The 22,711-nt window shown below is 52.5% G+C and overlaps 1 protein-coding gene across 1 annotated transcript in view; it reads right to left on the bottom strand.

Moving 5' to 3' along the window:
* The window catches only part of LOC137150787 (G protein-coupled receptor kinase 5-like), a 52,475-nt gene extending 32,174 nt beyond the window's left edge, over positions 1-20,301 (bottom strand). The window contains exon 1 of the mRNA XM_067544841.1: positions 19,942-20,301. Coding sequence (XP_067400942.1) covers positions 19,942-19,993 — 52 coding nt within the window. The 5' untranslated portion in view covers positions 19,994-20,301. The remainder of the gene's footprint in view (positions 1-19,941) is intronic.
* Positions 20,302-22,711: the final 2,410 nt, after the last annotated feature.

Below are 22,711 nucleotides of genomic sequence, written 5' to 3' on the forward strand. Positions count from 1 at the left end.
AGCCTGTGGGCTCTCCTAGCTCAGCCCCCACGTACGTGGCAGGCTGGGCTAGCTGGGAGAGTGCCCGTCTGCAGCCTCGCTCTATCAGCTGGAAGGCAGCCAGGGTTCTGACACGGTAAAGTCAGCGTGACATGCCAGCATGCCACTGACACAGGGCCGTTAACCCATCGCTCGCTGGGCAGGGAGAGGGACGCCCTGCTGGGCTCACGCAGTGTCCCAGGGCCCTGCCTGCGCCAAACACACACCTCCTGGAAATAGAGCGCCTCTCCCAGAGCGGCAGCTGGCCCCGATCACAGCCTGCGCAAACCGGCAGCCATGGTCTAGCTCCCACCCGCTCACCGGTCACTGGGACAGCCTTCACCGAACACCTTGGCATCAGACCCCCGCCAGCCTACACCCTGGCTCATCCCCCCAAACAGAGCTGATCCTGCCCCTTCCCGCGCCACGGCTGCCCCTGACACTGGCAGACACTTTGCTCCGGTGCAGGCTGAGCTGCTGAGCTCCTTGGTGTTATTTTTGGCCCCTGCAGGCAGGGTTGCGTTCACAAAGGGAAGTGCACTGTCCCCTACCGAACACGGCGCTGGCCACACACCGGGACGGCCAGGTGGGAGACGGCCAGAAGGTGGGAGTCTGGGGACAGGGTTTAATTGCGTTCCGGACAGCTCCGTCAGGCAATGAGCTCACGCTTTCCATTCCCAGATCGCAGCTCCATCTCTCCACCCCGAGCGCCGCACCTGCCCTCCTCACGTCTCTCTCGCCCACTCAGCACTCCCTGGGGAAGAAGACTCACTGGCTCTTTCAACTGGCACCGCCTCATCAGACTGGCCCATCACCACTGGGCCTGCATCCCGCTGTAGAGCGAGAAGCCCCCGTGTGTGCAGGAGAGAAGGCAGAACGGTTTAGCGAGGGCAGGCCACAAAGCCACATTACTCATCTTCTCCCACCCGGCCCTCGCTGCTAGCCCCAGGGAAGCCAACATCTCCTTAGAAGGCCTGTGCTGGAAGGGGGACTCCGGGATAGCGCTCCAATGAATCAACCCGTGCCCCAGCCACAGCCTGTGCCTGGAGCAGCGCTGACAAGCCTCTCGAGTGAGTCAGCCCTCCAGCCGGCCGAGTCTGTAACCCATTAGCGAGTCCACGTAAACTAATTTGTTTGCCACAGAACAGGCGGACAAGCCCAGTCACTTTCTAACAAGATCCCCAAAGCAGCCCACGTCGGCCGGAATCTCCGTTCTCCTTGGCCAGCACCCAGCAAGCAGACAGCGGCCAGGTTCAGGGCTCGCACCACGCTCCCTGCACAGAGGCCTGGGGCCTCGACCCCTGGAAGCCGGCCAGCCGTGTATTGCTCTGGGCGCCGCACGAGAGCAAGGTCTCTGGAGAGATTCCCAAGCGCGGCCTGCTTTCAATCAGGGCACAAACACCGGGGCAGCCCTGCCCCGGGTCCCAGCAGGCTCAGGGATGCAAACGGAGAGAGCTCAGGGCTCACGGGAGGTGGTGAGCGGAACCTCCCCAGGCCGAGTTATTTGCCCTGAACCAGGCCTACTAAACGGGTCTCAAAGCCCGGGCTCAGCCGAAGGGGTTAGATCTACACTGCTATTTTCAGCCCCATAACATGAGCCCAAGAGGTGGCCCATTAGCCCTGGGACACTTGCCCACCCGAGCCTGGGATCTACCTAGAGCCCTCTTCACTGTAGTGTCTGCGCCTCTCACCCTCATTCGTGGGGTTGAGCCTCCCCGCGCCCGTGAGGCAGGGAAGGGCTCTCACCCCCATTTTACAGAGCAGGTAAGTCACTCGCCCAGGGTCACACAGCACATCAATGGAACCCAGCTCTTAGTCCAATGCCCTAACCACTAGCCCACCCTTCCTGTCTCTTGGCTACGGGGAAAGAGAAGCCAGGAGACAGAGGGCTCAGTCTCAGGGTCTGCCCTGGCTTTCCTCGTCTTACCAAGGAATTGCATTCCCCGTTAGACACACGCACACCAGCTACAGGTAGCCAGGAGACACAGAAGGAACAAAGCTGCAGCTTGGTTTGACTTTGAGCAGGCAGAGGGAGACAAGAGCAGAGAGACAGCCAGACACGCTGGGGCTTTTCATGCTGCTTTGATTGTCTGCTCCCTTGCAGCTGCTTTCACCTGGCCACCCATTCACGTTTGTGACGCTGTTGTCCAGTTTCTAAAGCATGAACTAGTTTGTAGCTGAAAATAGCTCAAAACCCAGCTCCACAAATTCCTTCCACCGTTCGGAGAGGCAGCTCGAAATGCCAGCGAGGGCCAGAAGCAGTCCCCAGAGTTCATTCCGAGTGCAGAGAGTTCAACAGAGCCCAGCTGAGGTGAAGCAGGATTGTGTGCTTTCCCTCCACAGGCCTTCCATGAGCACAGGTGCTCTGACGACAGAGCGGCGGAGCCGCAATCTGGGCTGAAAGCAGACCCAGGCTCCGGGACAAGGCAGTCCCCAGGGAGACTCTCCACAGAATTGAGGCAGGCTGAGAAAAAGCAAGAGACACACTGAGCCTCAGAATCAGAACCAAGGCTTGGCAACGTGCGGCCCTGCCCTCTACCATGCTTCTGACAACTGCTAGTGCAGTGGAGGGGACGGATTCTTCCCCGTTCGTTGGGGAATGCCTCGACACCACATCTCCCCTCCAAGCAGGGACCTGGAGCCGGTATGCACCAGGCCCCTTGGTCCCAATCCCAGAAAAGCAGGCTGGAGACGGCCCAGGCAGGACATCAACTGCTCGTCCTCAGATTCCTTTGCACAGTTGCTGTGCACAATGACCAGCACACCAAGCCCTTGGCCAACATGACACTGTGCATCTGCCATCTCCTGTCCCAGGGCAGAGGAGGGCCAGCGCCCAGAGGAAAGGACTGCACCGAATGGCATGTAATCTAGACAATGAAAGGCAGTACATTCATTCAGGAGTGAAAAAAAGCAAAGCACTGCACTGTTAGCCTGTGGAATTCATTGCCACAAGACACTGAAGTCAAGAGTCAGTAGGATTAGAGAGAGATGGACATTGACGTAGGGGATCTCGCTATCAAACCATCTTCGAGAGGAGATCAGATGAATCCAGAGTCTGACTGTCTCTAGGAAATATTGCAAGAGCTTCCTTTTGAGAAAGCCTTTCTAGCATCATCATAATACCAAGCTCTTATATCGGTTTTCATCAGTCGATCTCAGCGTGCCCCACAATCTTTATATATTTATCCTCACAACCCCTTGGGTTACAGCAGCGCTGTTATCCCCGCAGTACAGCTGGGGAAACTGAGGCAAAGAGACTTGCCTAGGATCACCCAAGAGGCCAGTGGCAGGGCTGGGAGTGGAACCCAGGGCTCCTGACCCAGATCTCTATGTCCTGTATCACACTGTCTCTTCTCTTTGCAAACTCACCCCCACCTCCGCCGGGTGGCCCATCGAACATCAGTTATGCACTGAGGGTCTGGACTAACAAGAGCCACTGGACCCCTATAAACAACCACCGAGGGCCAGGACAGCTCTGCCTCTGCTGGTAGGATCTACTCCTGCAGGGCAGAGGAGCACAAGACTGGAGGAGGGGGGTGTGGATCAGCCATGAAGTCCCAAGGAGCCCTGCAGCCAAGAGATTTAAATCTTGGTGGAAACATATAGGCTAGGATGGAAGTGAGACCCATTTCCCTAGCAGCTGGCCCAGCTCCTCTGTGCTCCGTAAACACTGCCAGGCACGCAAGCCCTGTTAGCTAGCGCACGCCTCGCAGGCGCAAAACAAAGCGCTGCCCTGAATGCAACAATGGGACCTATGGGGGGGGGGGGGGGGCAGCCCCACACATAAATAAGTGTTTCTTACATGAAGTTTGATTTCTTTCCTGTTAGGGGAAGGACGCGGTCGTGACAGAATCTTGGAGGAGGAGGCACAGTAACGGCCAAAGGAAATTATGCATATTCAGTGCGTGGAATTAGCTTTCCAAGCCAAGCCTGAGGCCGGCAGCGCCAAGGCAATACCCCTGGGCCAAGGAGGCGGGAGCTGTGGCAGCCCGATCCCAGCGGCACTGTGTGCGCCAGAACAGGGGGATGATCATTCGGGACCCACCAGAGGGAGCCTGGCGCCCAGGATGCAACGGGAAAGAAAGGTCCTGTCAGCAGTGCAAGAGGGCTGCAGATAAGCGGAGCCCTCCCAGCGCAGGCCTGCAGATCCTAGCGAAGGGCCTGTTCTCAGCCCCGGCCGGGAAAGCCTGTCAGTCACGGTCTAGGGAGAGCTGGGTCGCCCATTCCCTTCAGCCACTGCAACCCAGTGACTGTGCTGCTTTGACGTCAGACGCCAACAGGCGTGATGTGCTCGGCAGCAACCGCACAGCAGGCTCCGCTACAGCGTTTAGCGCCTGGCATTTTCCTTCCCTTAGGCTAGGCGCACCTTTACCTGTGCAGGTGCCCCCATGCCAGTGGCAGAGGGCTGCTCTCATTGACAACGGCTGCTCGCTCGGACACACCACCCCCTGAAGCAGCGGATAACAAAGGCTCCCCTTCCTTGGGAGCTGCTGGAGCACGCGGATGAAACGTTCCTCTCTCAACACAAGGCAGATGAAGAGGGGCGAGGGGGAGACCGGCATCTCTTGCTTTGCCCACTTAGAACATGCTGGCCCCAGCGCAGGGAACACGCGGCTCTGCCACACCATCCTACTCGCACCCCAAGCCCTGCGTTAGCCACAAGCCCAGACTCAGGACGCTGCCTAGGCCCCTGCAGAGCGGGGTTGTGGGTGCGTGCAGAATGCCAGCTGGCCACGCAGCGTCCCGCCACCCCACCATCATCAGAGCTCACGGCGGGCACTGGTGAAACAGATGTGAGTTCAGCTGGGCATCCTTCGCTCCCCCCGTTGGCCTGTCTGTGCCGCAGCCTGCCCGGCTCTCTGGGAACACCCACCACGGTGACTCCCTGCACATGGGGCCGGGGCAGCCGCTGCCATACAACAGGCCCCCTGAGGTGACTTCAGGACGTTCTCCTCCATTCTGAGCTTCCAGCCACTCACCAGGAGCCTTCAAGGGCCTGGATGGCTGAAGAGCATTACCCAGCGTTACTCTCAGAAGGGGCTCCGCTCAGCACTCTGGGCCCAGCCTCAGAGCCACCAGAGTAAAACAGACGGGGAGGGCCACCCACGACTGTCCGTGAGGCACAGCTCATGCCCTCGCCTGGCGCACTAGCCCAGCCGCACGTCTCCAGAGGAAGATAAGAGCACTGGCGGTGGGCAGCAGTTCGTTGTTGTGCTAGTTCAAAAACTGCAGAGGCCCCGCCTGCTCTGCATGGATATTGATGCAATCAATACTGTTTTTATTGCAGTAGCATCAGCAGCCCCAGCCAGGATCAGGGCCCCACTGCGCTAGGTGCTGCACAGACACAAACGGGAGAGTCCCTGCCTCAAAGAGCTCACAATTCAAATACACAAGAAAGATGGGGAGAGAGAAAGTCTGTGTGTAGGTGTAATATCTAAACACACCCACACCCACACCCAGATAGCTGCATTTCAGTGAAGCTGCGTGTAAAATGCTTTGGGACAGGAAAGGGGCTATAGAAGGGCTGCGATATAACTGATTAGATATTGACAGCAACAAATGGCAGGCGCAAAGGTTTGCTCTGGTCTCTTATCTCCAGTCCCACAAAACCTCACTCTCCACTTCTCCTGTGATAATGACAACTTAGCTCGAGCGCTACATATTGAAAGTGCCTCCTGAGCGTCACTGAGCCCTTCCAGACGCCTCCAGAGCCCGGCTGATCTCACGAGCCTCCCGGGTTTACACAGAGCTTAAATGAGCTGCCAAGGGCCTGCCGGGGCAGCACTGGGATGAATTCTGGACCTCTTGGCACCCCCTGCCCAGTCCACGAGGCCAAGCTGCGTCCTTAGGACGTCAGTAAGAATCACCTACTCCAGAAGAGCGGGAGTCACTGGGGGATGGCGGTGGCGCTCTGTGCCGGGCGGCTGTAGAGGCCGTTCAGACCTTGCTGCATGGCAGACTGACTCATCTTGCTTTCTGAGTAACACCGCAGGCCCAGCTTCTGTGCCTCAAGGACCTTCTCACATGGCCACCACAAGCTTAAAGGACATCTCTAAGCAAGGCGGGGTGCCTCTTTAAACAGACGCTGCCAGCCAGTGTTTGCATAACAGCCAGCTGGATAGGCAGAGAACCGGCCAGGCTCTCAGAAACAGCTGGGCAAGGAGGCACTGAAATCCCTCCCAAGACCTACTTGGGACAAGACACCTGCAAGGAACTAGCTCATAACAGCGAGGCAGAGAGGAAGCTGGGGACAGCCTACATCTTATGGCATCAACAAAAGGAGGCCGCTTCCCTGGCATCTTGTACCACCTTTCCCTGCCTGCTTGGTCTGCTATAGATGGTGTCTTCTCTTAGGTCTGTACAGCACCTAGCACACTGCAGGCACCAGCAGCAACAGCCAGCCCCTGCCACGCATTCTCTCTCTCCAGCTGTTTGGATGCTGCTGCAACCTGCAGAGCCAGTGCAGCTTTCAGCTTCCTGTGACTGCAAGTCCACCAGGACCCTGGTTCTCACACCTGTCCAAACTGAGCCGTTCCCACCCCCAGCACTGCCAACTTACTCACTGTTCTAATCGGGAGCGGGGCACTCTCTGATGCTGGCTTATGCGACTATTTCAGCTTTCATTAAAACAAAGAAAAGGACATTTTTCGACCTTGTTTTTGGCTAGAGAAGCTGTAAAAACCATGACCCAAAGGTTCAAAGAAAGGCCCCAAAATGGACCAGAAAACTGATTCATATTTCAAATCTCATGATTTTGGGGGCCTGACTCTTGAGCATTTGGAACGGGCACTGCTGCCGCCATCTGGCCAGGAGTTCCTTGCCTTGTGCAAGGGTGGGGGGGGGCGGCCGGGGTGTTCCCCCAACACTCCTTTGTAACCCTCTGGGGTGGGAAGCCCTGCACAAGACCCAGCTAAATGCCTTGGTGGCATCTGGACACAAACACACTCAGCTCAGGCTTGCTTATGCAAACCCTCAGTCACATAGGACTCCCTGCTCCCCCAAAACAGGATCACATCCCACAACAACCACTAATGTTGCTGGGAATTCCCACAATCGCTCCCTGCCCCCTGCCACACTGGGGTAATCCAGGGTGCATGCACCTCTGTCCCCAGCAGCCCCTTCTCGCCACAGAGGTCACTACACAACCGGACCAAACACAACTCGCTCTTAGCTCCTCCCTGCCCGGGCTACATTCTCCAACAGGAAAACCATTCAGTCCCGCGACGTCCATAAGAATGTTCCTGGCATGTAGCACACGGTGATCCCACCACACAGACACGAAGCGGAGTGCGGGACAGCTGGCTCTCTTTATTTTTCCTTCTTGCAGCTCTAATGAAATCCAGCACCGGGAAGCTGAATGTGTGCCGGAAACCACAGTGCAGGGGCAAAGCGGGGCAGCGGGCTCTGCTCTTCTCCTTCTATATTGTACGAGAGATTTGTATCATGATTTAAAAAAAAAAAAAAAAAGACCTTAAGCTAAAACACCTCGGCCTCCATTTAGCTTGTTCACTCTCTCCACACTCTCTCGCCCCGGGGAGTGAGAGGGGAACAAGAGCCATTGGAATTGCAGGGCTGCTGTACCACCCGGTACCTCTGCTGCATCCGGTATTTGGGGGTGGAGGGGAGAAGTACAGCGCCTTGGAACGAGATCCTCACAGAGCACGTGCGGAGCATTGCTGGAAAGTGGAGCGGCCTGCAGCTGGGAGCCAGGCTCCCCCAGCTGGCACGCGTGCCTGCTCTCGGACACAGCACACTTGATGCCAGGCAGCTAGACTGCTCTGACTGAGAGCAGCAGGGACGCAGGCAAGATCTCTAGCTCCGAGACAGCACCAGCAGACCCTTGGTGCCACCCAAATTGCAAGCTGCCAGTTGCACTGGGCCCAGACTCACTCAAGCTTTTGCCGCCTCTTGTTGCAGGCAGCAGGTTTTAATCCAGGCTAACCCAGCGCTGGCAGCCACTACGCCTTCCACCCTTAGCCCCGCGGTTTGACAGCGCATAAACTCCTGCACTCGGTAGGGCTACAGCCGCAGAACTGCTAGGTATTCTCCTTCCCCCTTGCAGTGGGAGCATCTCCCTCGTCACTAGTATCCCCTCCATGCTCAGCTCGTCTCCTGGGGCTGCAACACTCAGTGTCATTCTGGGTGTCGGGTTTAGCATCTGGGTGCTGGTGGCCTGCGATGTCCAGGAGGTCAGCGTAGATGAACTCGGGGCCCTTCCGGCCTTAAACTCTATTCCATTCTGGCTCTGCCCTGACTGGCTGGGTGACCTCCAGACCGATGTAGGCAAAGCTAGGCACCTAACCCCATATCGAGGCTCCTAAGCCATTGGGCAGGTTTCCAGATGGGGAACCCCAGCCCCTGTTGAAATTCACCCCCCGCCCCCTGAGGCTGTGTTAACCTCAGCCAGAGGCTCAGACGAGCAGCCTGGTCTCACTCCTGTACACCTGTGGCTTCCTCTGCCCTTGCCTGCAGCATGATGGCCAGCTCAGCCCCTAGCAGCATTGCAGTTACCTTTCACTGGCCTTTAACGCCCCCTTCCCCTTCAAACACAGCACAGGCCTGACGCCCTCTGAAAGGCCGACGAGAGGAGGCAGGCCTGGCCAGAGCTGTGCCCATTCCCCTAACTCGCCCTGTTTGTTCAGAGGCTGTCAGGGGACACCCTGGCCTTGGAGAGAAAGCCGGGGCTGGGATAAATGGGAGATGGGTGCACATTGAATGGCTCTCAGGGCTGGTCCGAGTTCAGGGCTGGAGAAAAAGCACCGAGGGCCGAGTCCTCCACTAAGCTCCAGGGTGAGCTGTGGTTGACAACTCCGCCCAGCAGTGCTGGCCTGTGCAGGAGACAGCACATGCTCCAGGGCTGGCCTGAGACTGTGCCCCCAAGAGCTAAGGACTATCCCAGACCTCCCCACCTTCTGCTCCACGCACCAGGCCCATTCCTTCGACCTGCCTTCCCTACGTGTGTGTGTGCAGTGTACAAAAATCCAGAACAAGACGCTCTCCTGCACACACTTCTCCCCCAGGGGAGAGGAGAAATACGCGACTTTGGGGCCACCGGAGAGTGCTCAGATATCACAGTGAGGAACCTGCCTACAACAGACTAGAATCTGCAGGGCAGAGACAGCAGTTAGTGGCATTGTGAGCTTTCCCCATGCTGGGTGAACTGTCTCTCAACCCTGCCCCATGGCCATCCTCCACCTGCCTCAGGGCTCCTCACCATTTCATTCAGTCAAGCCCCGACCTCTTTGCTGAGTTGGCCAACAAGAGGCCAGCTGTGGATTTTTTGGTAACGTGAGTAACTGTCTCCGAGCAGCAGGCACGCATTTCACATAGGACACACGGCAGAGCGATGCCAACAGCTTTCAGCGTCTGCCCACCTGGCCCAGACCTGAGCCAGCTGCCTAGCAGTGAAGTGCAATGGAAGACAGAAGCAATCCCCCACCACCTGTGTCATGCAGCCCACAGAATTCAGTCTCCCACACCTGCACAAAGAGGAAGCATGCACCGAGTGACCTCTGAACTAGGTTGTTTGTTTAAAGATCTCAGACCAGGTGCCAGCACCCAATTCAAACCTGAACCCAGGCCGGGCTGCTCTAGGCAGGGTGGCAGTATTTCCTGCAATGCAGGTCCCCAGCAAATGCCTTCTCACATTAACCAGGCACCTCCAGAAAGGTGCGTACCCTCACTCAGGCTGCTGGCTACGGAAGGAGAGACTCAAAGTCAGATGGAAGTGGAGCTGCCACTTAGCGCTCAGAACTGCTCCTCCGTCATTCTCATTCGAGACACCAGCCCAGAGCCAGCTGGCAGCTTGCGTCAGAGCAGAAGCTATGCTTGGCGACAGCAAGGCATTTCATTTCGCCCCGCTGTTTTGTCTGCAGCAGAGACAGCGAGCGGGAGCAGGAAGCCTGGGACTACAGCACCTGGCACAGTGGGGACCGGTCCAGGATGGAGCTTCTACGCCATACCACAATGCAAATAGCCCCACAGCCACTGAGTCAGTCACTCCGACGTGGAGGGACATGCCAGCACACCTGACTGGCCCGAGAATGCCCAGCACAGGAAGACTCTCCCCTTCTCATAAAGGGAGAAATAAATCCTTCCCACACGGCAGCATGCCTACGTGCTAACAGACCATCTTGTGGCCGTGCCTCCCCCATTCTCTGCAGCATCCTGATGTGGGTGACTGACAGCTTTCTGCACTCAACAGCTGTTTCACAAAAGCCCATAACCAAACCAAACCCCAAAGGCTCCAAAAGGCAGCTCTGCTTTTCGGGGCCGCCTCACTCAGGCCGGGCTGGCAGACCGAGCTGAACCCGGAAGGACCATAAAGAAGGGAAGTCCATTAACATGGCGGTAAACTCCCCGGCTAGCTGACATGCAGCACGGGACTCCGATTCCATAGAAGAAGAGAAAGGCAGGCACCTAGCAAAGGGGACATCTTAGGGCATCCCAACCAGGAGTGATTCGAGAAACATCCACTACCTGCCACAGACCACGGTGCAGCTTTAAACCAGCTCGTCCCCCAAGGGAAGAAGGGATCCTTTCTTTTAACAGATCAAATACGAACAAGCCAAGGGCCCACTACAAAACGACAAGGAAAAGTCTCATGGATGTACTTCCACTAAAGCCGGTTGAGGGGAGAAGGGCTGTTAACAGGAGGCAATGGGGCAGGTGTTTGTTGCAGCAAAACAGCCGGAAAATTCACTGCTCCATAATGACTGTGTTTCGTTTAGTGTAAATCCAGTGCAATGGCCTCTTCGGAAAACAGCACTGAGCCAGGCCCCACTGCAACAGCGCTCACGCAGTTTTAAAGGAGCGTGACTTGCTGAAAACAGACTGTAAAAATTAAACCAACCAACCAAAACAAAGCTATGCATCCCCAATTGGCTCTCTTTCAGCAAGTCCAACCTAGGGTGGGAATATTAAAGCAGTGCTCCTTCTCCTTCTTACGTCAACCAGGGACCAAGCGTCTGTCATAGGAAATTAGCTGACAAGTTGGTGATTCATGATACAGAAGAGAATCCAATTCACTTCCCCCTCCTGAAGCTGGAGTGGCTTCTCCAGGTCTAAGAAGGGTTTGTGTGGATACAGCCGCGGATAGGACTGAGTGTACGCAGAGAGCAGATGGGAGCAGAGAGGTGGCACCTTTCTGACTACGTTGCACTAGGAGTCTGTGTTCACTGAGCGAGGAACATCTGATAACCCCTTATTCAATGGCAGCTGCTAGGCCATCCTACTCCGACACATCCAAAACCGTCAGCCACAGGACCCAAAGGAGCAGGGGCAGAGCCACAGCGGGCACAAACCTGAGAAGCAATGTTGGTTTCCATCAGCTACACGAGTTTACATCAGCTCAGGAGCTGGCCCTAGATTTCAATTATTAAAAAGAAATGACTTGATTTAAAAGGGCCTAAGAAAAACCCAGAACCTCATCGGATCCCCTGCCAAGCTGGCCTGTGAAATCAGGAAAACTGTTGATTGTAAAATAAAACTGTTATCCTACGAAAGAAGCCCACGTACCAAATGGCAAGACATAAGCATTCAGGGATCTGTTACATCAACAAACCTGTACAGAGATAAAAATCCCCATCTGTGCTACGCTGCGCTGTCACAGCTCGGTGGGCAGGGAGCTGCCACTTCAACGTCTGCCCTACAGGCACTTCACGCTGCCACAAGCCACTGAGCTTTTCAGAGACAGATCCACCCACCCCTGCACTCTCTACTAACACCAGCGGTTTTAGACTGGGATTTCCAACAGGAGCTCAAGGGAACTAGGCACCAAATGCCACTGGAAATCCCTTATTTTCAAATGAAGTATAAAAGTAACAGGCAATAGTCGTGCATGCACTGAAATGGTGCTTTTCATCTCACAGGACGCTCTACACAGGGACCATCCACCCACTGCTGAAACGGGGCCGACTCCGGAGTGAAACGCAGTCACGGCATACCATCGCTTGGTAGCAGTAACAACCCCTTGTGCTCCTGCCACACGGGGCTCTATGTGCAAAGCTGGGTAAGGAAGGATCCTTATCCCCACTGTGCAAATGAGGGGCAACAAAAGCACTAGGAGGTTAAGTGACTGAGACAGGGAGTCAGGAGCAGAGCCAGGAAGAGAACCCAGGATTCCTGGCCCCAAGCTCTCTAGAGAACATGGCCGGCTGGAAGAAACATCCAACCAAAGAATACCACATGCAGTCCAACCGCAGATGCATGGCAGCTGATTCCAGCTGAGAAGGGCTACTCGCCTGAAGCTATGCTAACACCTCCTGGAAACCTCGCCCCTTCTAGCTGCCTGGATGCCAGCCGTGACTCCAGACTAGAACCATACAAACCCACCAGCCCTTTGACACAACCCAGCTCTCGTGCAGTGGGCTGGCCACTGGATTGTAACACAGGGAAGCTGGTTTCTCTCCCTAGCTCTGCCACTGAGCTGATGGATGACCTTGGGTGAGACACTTTACCTCTCTGGACCTCTATCTTCTCTCCCACCCTTCATCTGTTTAGATTCTAAGCTCTTCGGGGCAGGAACTCTTACCCTGGGTTTGTATCAGTGCCTGGCACAACGGGACCCTGCTCTCAGCTGGAGTCCCCTGGCACTACCACAGCACAACGCGTTAGAAGAAAAACAGTAATTTGGAGGTGACTGAGAATGTCACAAAATTGTATGGGACTGAGCTGGTAATTGATCCAAAAATCACCCTGGTATCTGATCTCCAATCAAAGGTCCTCTCGTACTCTCCCCACCTCAGACTCCCTTTTTTCCTGCTTTACATGCAGCCTCCACCAACGAACAGCTCTAAGCGAGTACAGAGCCGCAGAGGAGTTCTGCTGTATGGAGATTGCATGTGAACTTTTCCTGGTAATTCCAATCCCACATAATTACAGGATGGGCAGAGGCCTGGAGCCAGGCAGATCCTGATCTATCCCACTGTTGTAAATCACGGAAGTCAGTGAAGTTATTCCGTCATCTGCCCAGGCAGCAATGATCAGAACCTGGCCCTTTATCCTTGTAACGTTTGCCTCTGGTGAGCAGGTGTTATTCCCTTCATCTCCAAGAGGTCGAACAGGAAGAAAAAAGTTATTCACAGGGCTACCAAAACTAAGCGACAGCCCTGATTCCAGTGTGACACTGAGTGACCATCTGGGTAAAATACACCACCCCAGACATTCTAAAACGTTCACACAGATATTGGCGTCTCTTGGCTTCATATAAGATTTTAGTTGCTCCTTCAAACACTTTCTTAGACCCAGAAAGAGCATCATGGTTAGTTACAATAGCTCCCTTTGAATCAGTGACAGTAACACCATCGGCATTAAATACGTCTGTTCCTTGAAATGCTCTTTGCTCATTTAAATGGGGTGCAGGTCCCTACTGAGAAGCTGTCTGCAGCAATTACTGTCTTTCCCACCCCGGTTGTCAGCAGACCAGGCTGTTACTCCCTGGCCACCTTTCAGTCCAGGTAATACCACTCTGACAAGAGACTGGCAAAGATTTTTTTTCCTTTTAAATTGGGCTTGTACCTTTTTTGCTTCTTTATGCAGAGGAAGGAAGCCTGAAAGATTGATTAGCTTTAAAATAATATTTTCCGGTTTGGTTTTTAACCTTTGAAATACCAGGAGTGATAAATAAAATCATGCCACCCTATTTTATAAAGCACATTTAATCAGTAGATCTCCAGCACTTTACAAAAGGAAATGAGTTTCATCACCCTCATTTTACAGATGGGGAACAGAAAGGTGAAGTGACCAGGGTGACCCAGCAGGCCAGTGGTAGAGGCACACAAGTTTCCTGAGTCCCAGTTCAGGCTCTATCTACTAGGCCATACTGCCTTGCTTCACTGGGGGATTTGTTGAGGCGTTTCAGAGGATGCGTGTTCTGAGCTCTCACACTAACTGTTAAGGCGAGCCGTGTTAAATCCTTAGCAAAGAGTTCCTTTCTCCAATACGCTGATAAGTCATTGAAGGTAAATATGTGCTAAAATAAGTCTGAAGCAAACCAACGAATCCTTTCCTTTCCTCTCCTCATTGTTCAATGTCCATGCTTGGCTCTTGCAGGGCCAACCACGGTCTTTCCATCTAGATGGGACCTGAATTTCTCATGCAAGAAAACATGCAAAGAGAACAAACAAACCTATCTTCCAGCCTTCCTCCTCCACCATAAAGCAGCTAAAAAGGACACAAAGTCCATTTGTAATCCCTATTTTGTAAAAAGAACCCTAAAATGATCACATTTCCTTTTCAGCACCAGCGCCCTACACATTTCTCACCCTCCTACTATGCACCACAATCTGTTGGGGGCAGTGGTACCTTAATTCATTTCCCCGCCTTACAAACCACACACACCAGGGGAATTATCCGTCACTTTCAGCTTAGAACACACACATCCATGCAGCCAGAGAGAAATTGTGAACTCAGGTATCGCTTCCCATGTTTGTTTATTTTGACCATTTTGCGAAGTGTAAAATTAGCAGCTTCCTTGTCACCTGACCTACCTGCCTCTTCAGCTGTTCACCCCCAGCAGCAACCTACCTTTAAGCTGCAGGCAGCAGGGAAGAGAGAAGCTAGCTGTCAAGCAGCGAGATTTGGGAGAAGGGAGCTTAGTCAACAGGTTCTCTCTGCCCATCGGTCCCTGGGGTTGCCCATGTGGATGCAGCAAACTGATGACAAAAGTGTTCTTTTCCCCCAGATGAGAAACTTTGAATTAGGCCAGAGAAATGACATGTGAATTTTGTTGATGGTAACAATGGCTTAGTCTAGAGTAGGATTTAAAGAGGTACTGTTCGATTGGAGCCGGGCAGCACATCTAATTAACAGCTTCTAACACTCTAGTCAAGATAAAGCAAGTGCACTTTGGCATGCGCTAACCTGGTTGTGACTAACCCTGGGGGAAGGGGAGAGTTTAGGCCACGTCTACACCAGTGCAACTTAACTTTTTCCAGCAGAAGCTGCCCTGAGCCCATCCACAGATTGTCTTGGTTTTGGTTTACCTTGTGCCCCACTTCCAAAGTGCTTTAACGTCACTGTTTCAGTAGCTGTTGTATTGGTGGGAGGGTTCTGCGGTTGCATCCTAATGTCAATTTGACTACACTGCTTCAGTGAGCCCTCCCACGGCTATCCCACACTGCACTGGCTCACACCTGGACTGGCCTCTCTAGTTACCGGGGAGAACCCTGGGTCAGATGTTCCCACTGTCTAAATGCTGTAGGCACACCCCTACGAGTATCTGTTTGCAGAAGCTCATGGCAAGTACACAGATCCACAGTCTATCACGACAATCACGCCCTATATTTCCACATGGCACAATCTTCTAAGCCATCCTCATTCAGGGGCAGTCCCCTCCATATTCTGACACAAACCTTGCCCATGCTGGGATTCGCCCAGATTTCAGCCTCCAGCGCAGCCTCCAGTGCCGACAGGCAAAGTGCTGCTATGCTGCAATTATTGGCACCGCTTCTGCTAGCTCCCAGCAGGGGTGCGCACCAGGGTAGCTACGACGGTGGTTGGAATATGGACAAATGCCCAATGCAATCTCAGGATTTGAAGAGGGGCCAGGCTCATGGTTTGTGAACGCTTGAGGTTGGGAATACTGCTGACAGCACAAAGGGCCCCCAAAGCGCAGCGAAATCCCAGCAGCCTGTCAGATGGAACAGCTGTTCCAAGTCCCGAACCCTGGGGAGTTTGCCACCTGTCCTTTAGCACAGGTCACTGTTGATCAGTAACTGTTTGGCAGACCGAGACGTCCAGCCCAGTTGCTCTCTAGCAACCTTGAAACACACGCAGTCCTGGCTGGCCTCGCCCTTGCCCACGGACGCTGACCCGGCCACACACCTTCAGGTGCCATGGTCCCTGTGGGGAGGAGTGCATGAGCTAGATCAGAGGCCCAGCATGCCAGAACTGGCAGGGGCAGCCAGTCACTGTGGATTCACCCCCATCGAGGCCCTTCTCTGGCAGGCTGCTCACAGCAATTAACACACACAGCCCCTCACCCAAGGCACTAAGCTGGCTTTTACAGGCAATGGGCCTGGTCGTCCCACCACGGCAAGAAGCTCAAACGGAAACAGGACCCCTAGGCACTGCCATGTCCACCGAGTGGAATCGCTTTGACAAACACTGAAATACATCCACATCTGGGGCAGAAGGCAGCAGCTGCTTTCTCTCCTAGAGCCCTGCACATCAGCTCCAAACCAGAGTCCTATCTCCAGCTGGAACGGCAAGAGTGGGGATGTATAGGGAGGCAGAATTTCACTGTCTGAGTGATTGGCCAGGATGGTTAATGCCCTGTGAGTAACACCACCACATGAACTCTAATGTCTGCACGCAGGCAGGACCTGGACTTTGCCAATCACCTAGGTGTCAGTCCCCGCTCAGCTCACATAGAAGTGTTTTTTCTGGCCCTGAGACAAGGCTCCCCCAATGCCCCCCTTGGGGCAGAGAGGTTTCTTGCACAGTTGCCATGCAGTGCTGGCTGTGAAAACACCAGCTGCTGCTATATAGTCCTGGAACCAGCAACTCAGCCTGGAGCTGGGATTCCATCTGAGTCTGTAGCTAACGTATAAGGGAAATGAACCCTGCAAAGAGAGTACACAACACCTTGCTAAACACGCTGCCAGGCCTTTTCAGAAGGGCCCTTAATGGGACCGTGCTCAAGTCACAGCATTTACATGAGACTCAGGATTCTGGAAACACAGGTCCACTCATTTTAGCATGTTAGGGTTAAACTCCAGAGCATTTTATGGAGGGAGGGATATTTCTACAATGACATTTGGACCAAGTGTTTCCCGCTGTCATGCTGGCCAGCCTGCAGAAGGGACAGGACTTGTGGTTAATTGGCGAAGTCATAGCCCTAAGCCATTTCTTCCAAGCTGACACTAGCCAGAGCTGTCAGACCACATGACCACCCACCACCGAGGCTCACTCCAATCTCATGTGCACAGGAGTCACAAGAAGGTATTCGGCTTAGGTTCTGTGTGGAGACATCCCACCCTCTCCAGTAGCATGTCAGTCACTCCGATTCATGGCCAAACACAGAAAAGGACGTATCCAAGTGACCAGAGAAGAGACAATCCAGGCTGCCCCAGGAAAAGGTTTAATCATCGCTTCGTTTGACGGTAGCAGTAGAACAATGTCTGAGAAAAATAAATCACTCCCTGAGGCTTTTCATGCCTCTGACTGTAGTGGTGCTAGACCTGAGCTCGGATCCACCTCGGGAGACTTTCAAAGCTGCATTTGGACATCCAGGCCTATTGAAATTAAACAGGGACTCGGCATGTCAAACTCCCAGGCATCTTTGAAAGGCCCACCCTTTTATCCAGAATAAGTCCATTGGAATAGATCATGATCTAGGGTGTGCTTGGGATCTGAACAGCATGATGCCACTGATCTCCTTTGCACTTGACACTCCTTTGCCATGTGCTAGCTACTGTACATTAGTCCTGCTCCTCCGCGGATGAGCTGTTTGCTGCTCTGAGTGCAGCAGCAGCAGCAGCTCATTCATGCAAATCATTCCTGAAGGATTCCAGGAACTCGGGTTTCCAGCCTTGGAAGACAGGGAATTGGAAAAGTAGATCCTGGGTCTGTCCAAGGTCAGAATGCAGGAGGGGACCTCGCACACACCCCACCCGCTCCTAACCAACATGACAAGTCAGGGAAAGTAACCCTTACCCAGCCTGAAAGGAAATCACCTCATTGTACTGGAATAGCAGGACCGCTTGAGTTACTTGCCTGTATCCATCAGAGAACAGCTTGTGGTTGTTTTGTACTGAAATTAACACACTACTTCTGTCTTAGCTTTTACAGTTGCTCTGCCTCCTATTAAAACTGTACCTGTTTCTGATACTAGTAATTTACAAGCTATGCGTTCCTGCCTGGTGTTTCACCTGCCTAACAATAAGCTTCCTTGGAGGAAAGAAATAAGCAGATGGTCTGCTCTACAGCGTGGAGGTGGCTCTGGTGACACCAGCTCAACTTTGGCTTGGGTTAGGAGCTTTCATCTGACATCAGATGGGTGGCTTAACTGAAGAGAGCTGGCGAGTTGAGTTAAGCAGATAGGTGCCCATATACTTTACGAGTAGCTAGGCAGCTCACAGAGAATACACCACTATGAACGTGGGTCTTGGCTGGAAGGCAAAGAGTTAAATGAGCCAGAGAGCCTGAACTCTCTTCTCTGGAGATGGTTCACCCAAGCTAAAGGCTGAGGCACGTGAGCAAGGAAGCAAGAAAGCTTTTCCTGCCACTTGGCTTGTACACACACAGAACTGTGTGGCAAGCAGTGTCCATCGGACACAGTTTACCCACACCACAGTCACTCGTAATAGAGGGTGCCCTTAAGAAGAAAACGCTTTCTAATCCATAAATAAAGCTGTTTGCTAGTGTGATCATCTTTAAAGCAGCACATTTCTCCACCGTAATCGGAAGGGTTTTCATGATGCCCGGTCACTCTAAGCTGCTGTTCGCTTTTCAGTTATGAAAGTGTAGGAACATGGGTTAACATTTTCAAGTGATTTAGGAATTAAGTCCCGTTTTTAAAAGTGGTTTAGGCACTTGGTAGCCTGAGGCCAGGTCTACACTACAAACCGTTGCTGGCATAGCTATGCTGGTCAGGGACGTGATGAGAATGCAATTTATGACCGGTATACCTGTGCTGGAAAATGCCCCTACTGCAGATGTAGTTTTATCAGCAAAACCGTGTTTTTGCTGGTGTAGTTTATTTCACTCAGGGGGTCTGGAATAAGCTATGCTGGCAAAGGCATGATGTTGTTGGTATAACTGTGTAGTGGCATAACTCACTAGCAGCACGTTGCCAGCATAGCATAGGTACAGATACACCAGCAAAGCCTTCCAAGTGTCGATACGAAGTCTCAGTGAAAGTCAACAGGACTTAGGCTCTGAATGCCTATTTCCCTTTTGGGTGGCTTTGAAAATTTTATCTCCAACCTTAAAAACCTAAAAGAGTTTGCAGGATCAGCTAGCGTTCCCACATCCCTCTGCACTGCCCTCAGATCTTATACACTCAAACAATCAGCAGCCAATTCACGTTAAGAGTTTCAAGATAAGGAACGTAAAATCATCTTTGTGGCACAATGGGTGAAAATGAAAAGAGATGCCATCTCCCACTACACCACGTCTGGTTATGCAAATATACCAAGGCCAGAATTTCTGTTGTGATGTCTACAGCACAATCACACCACATATACCACACTACACCAGGTCAGTAGCTTAGCATAATAAATTAGATAAAATCTCATGAAACAAACCAGCTTTAGAAGATCAATGAAGGGACAGGTATAACACAGAGTCTTGGGGGTCTCCTACAACACAGATGTAGCTTTCTGTGGTAATCAAAAGTCACAGTATGCTTTCTATATTTTTTCCTAATCTGCGTGTCAGAGTTTTGCATATAGACAGACCAGCAGACATGCATTTCATGCTTCCTGTCCAATGCCAGAGTCCAATGCTTAGCCCACACATGTAAATCACATTGCAGTTCTGACATGCAGAGAGTATGTGAAATTTCCATCCCTACAGCCATAGTCATCACAGATTAAACTTTATTTAAAAAGCACAAAAGGCTGGTATGCAAATACTTGCTTTGTATATGATAGGTGAAAATACCCGAGGTGGTTTTGTAAATACAGCTATAAATGCAAAGTATTGTTATTATAAAGCATCTTGTGGAACTACTGCGTAGTAAACCCACCTACCAGTTTCCAGGTCTGTTTCCTATAGCTACTTTCCAGGTTACAAATATCCTGTTGTCACCCCCCACCCCACCCCCAGGACAGTTTGCTTTCACTCAGTAAAATCAAGCCAGCAGCAGATGCTCCACTCCCTGTTCCCAATTTCCTTCTGTTAGTCATGGTGTTAAGCCATGTCCAGAGAGACCCAATCATACACACAAAATGACTGAAGTCCAAGTTCTTCTCTTACCTTCTCTGGCTTTCAGCAGGACTGTATTGGCCACAATATTCTCCAGCTCCATAACGATCCAGATTTGGATATGTTACAGGAGGAGGAAGAGGAAAGAAATGGAAAAAGGAAGGAGCAGCTGTGTCCTGGAGACGTTTATGAGGTGGCTAAAAGCCCAAAAACTGAATGTAGCCCCCAAACAAACAAACAAACAAACAAAACCTGTCTTCTTCTAGAGGAGTCAGAATCACAGAGACCAGGATCCAGAGCCTTCAGTGGTAAAGAGGCAGCAGCACAAACCCAAAAGGAGAAAAGGATCCTTCCTAGAACGATTGCAATCCAGGAAACAGGACTCTCCACTGCTCTTTCCCCACCACCCCAAGAGCTGGACTCCGGCTCGGGTGAATATTCCTCTGAACTGAGTTTGGAGGGGAATGGGGGGTCATCAACGGCGGAAAAAAAACCCACCCCCCTCCCCAACACACCATGCCCAGGGGAGGATGCTGAGGTTCAGTCCCTTGAGTCTAGGGCGAGTTAGGGGCTCCAGATTACCCCCACCCCTCCCCCGTGTAAATACCCAGCTCCCCACGAGGGGGAAGGACTAGGAGGAGACTGGTATCCTTTATCCCCCAGCAGCAGAGCAGCAGGAAATAGCAAGGACTAGAACTGACTACAGCAATCCGAAACTGACTCTGCTGGCTACAAAACGTGCCATGGGGGCGGGACTCAGGGCAGCTGACGTACCACTGGGCGGGGCCAGATGACCAACGCACTAGGATTTATGTAACTCCCCCCTCCCCCTAGAAAAATAAACCCTGGGATCCCCAATGCACCCTGGGCAATGTAGTTAAACCACCGCCTCCCCTTATTTGCACGATTGCATCCCCAGTGCAGTGATTTATGATGGGGCTAAGACAGAAATCTCTCTCCCACACACCCCCTGCACTGTCCGCCCTCCCGTCCCCTGGCTTTACCAATCGAACAACCCCAGACTGGGAATGGCTTCCCCCACCCCACTACGTTTTTCTGTGGTTTGCATTAACATTTGCAAACTATGCAGTAAGGATAACCCCATTCCAGCCAGGACTGGGTGCCCCAGTGACACTGGACCAGAGCATGGGTGGGGGCTGGCGGTGCATGTCATATCTTTAGACCAGCCTTGCAACACCACCCTGGCAACATACCTGTGCAGGCCCAGACTGCCAGGGCAGCAGGGAAAGAAATACCTGCCAACCAGGTAAGTTCCTCACGTCTAAGGAGGAACACTGTGAAAGGGTGCTTTGGACTATGTGCTGTGCAGAGCCAGGGCCTCCCATTTGCACAGAACTTGTTATGCCAACAGTGCCGGAGTGTGGCTTGCCCTCACAGAAGACAGCTGACAGCACTGGGCTGCAATAAAACCTAAGGGGAAGTTTCAATTTGTTTTAATTAAGGCAGCCAGTGACACAGACAGAGCGAGTGGCTTTTCCACATTCCCTCACTCTCAGCCTAACACAGCCGGGTTTGCCTAGTATCCCTAGCCCGGCTCCCCCTCAGTCACGGCTTTGAGAAGTCCTGGGCAAGGCTGCGTGTTACACTATCAGTGACACGCCGTTCACCTCCACAGGCAGTGCTGGGACTGTGCTTGAACTCTGGAGGCATGATAGCCGAAACTGACCAAGATGACAGAATTGCTATAAAATAAAATAACCTCCAGGTGTGGCAACCATGTGATTTTCTGAATTCTCACTGTTCACCATCTGGGTGTGATTAGTGACATAAGTAAAGAAATTTATCTAATGCCATAATTTGCCTCTTCCTTCCTTAGACTTTTTTCCTCCTCTGTGCACACTGAGCTGCAGTGCCACAGAATAATTGAGGATCTACAAAACAGTAGGAAAATCTATCCTTAGCTCTCTCCAAAGCAGGAACTGTGTTATTCCCACCGAAAGCAATGGTTAGGCCCTACTGGGGGAAAAAGGCCACTTCCTCTTTGTAGAATTGTTTCCAGTTACAGGAACTTCACAGACTGCCAAGTGATTAGGCTGCAGAATTCACTGAAAGTCTCCAGTGCTGGAAGAACTTTCCCCATTAGTGAAGCCTGGCTTATAATTAATGCAGTCCCTGCTCAGTTTGCATAGAGTGCACAGCATATGGCACAGGTGAGCTCAGGGGCGGGGACCACACTCAGATGTAGATGATAAAAATGGTTTTTGTTTTGTTTTTTTAAAGTAATTGCATATGCTTAAGTAATTATACCTTTAATGGGACCTGCCAATTCGATACCTAATATTTTTCCTAGAGCATTTCTTTCCACAGGTTAGACAGCAGCAAGAGTAGTTCCGGTGTTCTCTACACAGGCTTAGAAGGTCACCTGGCTGAACACCTGATGCTGCTGGATTGTTCTATTCCAAGCACTGGGAGAAGGGCACTGAGGGGCAATGATGGTAACTCTCATTGCCAGACACTGATTTTAGCACGGTATCATGAAGACCTCTCACCGGAGTCTCCGTGCACAGTAGCTGCACAGTTCCTATTGAACATAATAAGAATCGGTTTGCACCACGCTTCCCTCCATGAATAAAATAAGTCTTCCAGTCCCTAACGGGCAGGTAAAGAGGCACAACAGGCTACCAAGGGCACTAGTTTCCTACCAAATCCACCTGGGCTGCTCTTGGAGATACGCCTTCCACTTCTTATCCTGGGAATTCCCTCTTCACTGGAGCCTGCCTGCCAGGGGCATGGAGCACGATGTTCTAACTCCCCTCCAGAGGAAGGCACACAAGTCTCTGAGCAGCTCAATGGGGAGTCA

The sequence above is a fragment of the Emydura macquarii genome, unplaced genomic scaffold, assembly GCF_026122565.2.
Source record: "Emydura macquarii macquarii isolate MOO-44397 ecotype Brisbane River unplaced genomic scaffold, CSIRO-AGI_Emac_v2 contig_201, whole genome shotgun sequence".
In the NCBI taxonomy this organism is placed as follows: domain Eukaryota; kingdom Metazoa; phylum Chordata; order Testudines; family Chelidae; genus Emydura; species Emydura macquarii.